Genomic DNA, 1,870 nt, shown 5'->3' with positions numbered 1-1,870 from the left:
AGGGCTGATTCCCGTAGAGGACCTGGGACACTTGTCGCACATGGCCACGATGATGCTCTTTGTCCCAGCTCCCACACTCATCTTTGCTTGGAAATGGAGTTTTTCAGTTTGACTTTTCATTGTGTATGTGGTACAAGGCCCAGTGTCACTGCCTGATGTCACTGCGATGGATGAAGCACGTGGTTATCTCCACCCATCCAACCACAGAAGGAAAAGCTGCGTGGGCGCAGGCGCTTGCATCTTCTTCTTGCCACCACGATCTGTAGTAGATGCAGGGTGCGGAGAGCCCTCCTCCGCGTGCCACGGGTCGATGGATGTGTTTTGGTGCCTGCCGCTCGCCCTCCTCCTCCTCCCCCAAGCAAGTAAGTGCTCGTTTTCCCTCGGTGGTGGAAGGGAAGGAGCCCACAGCGGGCTTTGGGTGGTTTTAGGGACTCCCGGGAGAGCGGGGACAGGGCTGGCATTTGTGGGACCAGCGGAGCCAGGTGCAGCTCTGCGAGGATGGAGTTTGTCCCAAGGATGTTGGGCGAACCGGAGTGAAAGATGCCCAGCACGACCCAGTGCCGGCCCCTCGCTCTCGTGGGGGCCCCCTCTGCTAATAAGTGAATGCATCAGGTCTCAGCTCCGGCCCAGCTGCTGCCAGATGTGCACCGGCTGCCGAGCTTGCCGGTCTGCTCCGTGTTCAGGGTCTGTTCCCCTGTGTGCTCTCTTGGAGTCTTCCGTGCTCCTGTGGTTTCGTTGTGGGGTATTTAGGGCTGTTTGGAGATGCTTTCTGCCTCTTTTCAGGCAAGGGGAAATGGGCAGAGACGCTGGCTCTGCCCTGGCCCCCTCCCCACAGCCTCGAGGAGGGTTTTACCACCGGACGAGCCCTCCAGCTGCCTTGTCTGCTGTTGCAGCAGAATTTCCTTCTTTGACTTTATCTCCCCGACCAGCTCTTCCTTCCATGCGGTCAGAGATGCCTGTTCTCGATGTCCCGGAGGCGTCACTGCGGGGCCAGGCGGGGGGGACCAGAAATGCAGAGCCCTGGGGAGACATGAGTCTGGCTGCCCGGCTGAGCCAGGATCAGTTCCTTTTCCAGGAGAGAAAACATCCATCCCCAGCCCAGACTCGGCAGCACTGATTTTTAAAATAAGTAGGCAAAATAAGAGGGAAATGTCTTTCTCCTCGGAAGAAGGGAGAAGCAGCTGCAGGGGGAAGAAGCCACCCGTTTTCTTGCCTGTTCGTGTAGGTGAGGTTGGCCTCTCGGTCTAGTGATGAAAAGGAACCTGCCTGACCTTTCTGAGCCATTGCAAACTCCTTCCTGTGCTTTCATTTTGCACCTCTGGCACCCTTGCACTCCCTTTGCACGTGGGAAGCAGCATGGGTGTCCTGTAGCTGCAGGGGAACCTGGTGCCACTCCAGGCACAAGCCCTCGGGGGATGTGAAAGCTTCTTGAGGGACCTCAGCCCCGAGCCTCAGAGGCAACTAGTTTATTTAAAATAAAAAAGAATTCCCTAATTCCCGCAATCGCCCCGCGACGGAGCGGTTCCTCAGCGCTCTCTGCATCCAGCGTCGGTGATCCGGCGTGCATCCTCCTCCCCAGGGATGCCCCAGGTGAGCTGGCAATGTGCGCCGGCAGCCCGGAAAACCAATAATTGTCTCCTGGGCTGCATAAAGAAAAGCGTGGCCAGCAGGTCGAGGGAGGGGGTGCTCCCCCTCTGCTCCGCTCTGGTGAGACCCCCCTGCAGTACCGCATCCAGCTCCGGGGTCCTCAGTACGGGAAAGACACGGACCCGTTGGTGCGGGTCCAGAGGAGGGACACAAAGGTGATGGAAGACCTCTGCCGTGAGGAAAGGCTGAGAGAGCTGGGCTTGTTCAGCCTGGAGAAGAGAAG

General features: G+C 58.1%; 1 protein-coding gene across 1 annotated transcript in view; it reads left to right on the top strand.

The window, feature by feature from the left end:
- Positions 1 to 1,724: 1,724 nt before the first annotated feature.
- LOC104079225 (T-lymphocyte surface antigen Ly-9-like) overlaps positions 1,725 to 1,870 on the top strand; it is a gene marked incomplete at both ends in the record, with an annotated part of 4,447 nt that continues 4,301 nt past the window's right edge. The window contains one exon of the mRNA XM_009581186.1: positions 1,725 to 1,821. Coding sequence (XP_009579481.1) covers positions 1,725 to 1,821 — 97 coding nt within the window. The remainder of the gene's footprint in view (positions 1,822 to 1,870) is intronic.

The sequence above is a fragment of the Fulmarus glacialis genome, unplaced genomic scaffold (assembly GCF_000690835.1).
Source record: "Fulmarus glacialis isolate BGI_N327 unplaced genomic scaffold, ASM69083v1 scaffold24277, whole genome shotgun sequence".
Taxonomy (NCBI): domain Eukaryota; kingdom Metazoa; phylum Chordata; class Aves; order Procellariiformes; family Procellariidae; genus Fulmarus; species Fulmarus glacialis.
This window is presented reverse-complemented; position numbering and strand designations above follow the sequence as displayed.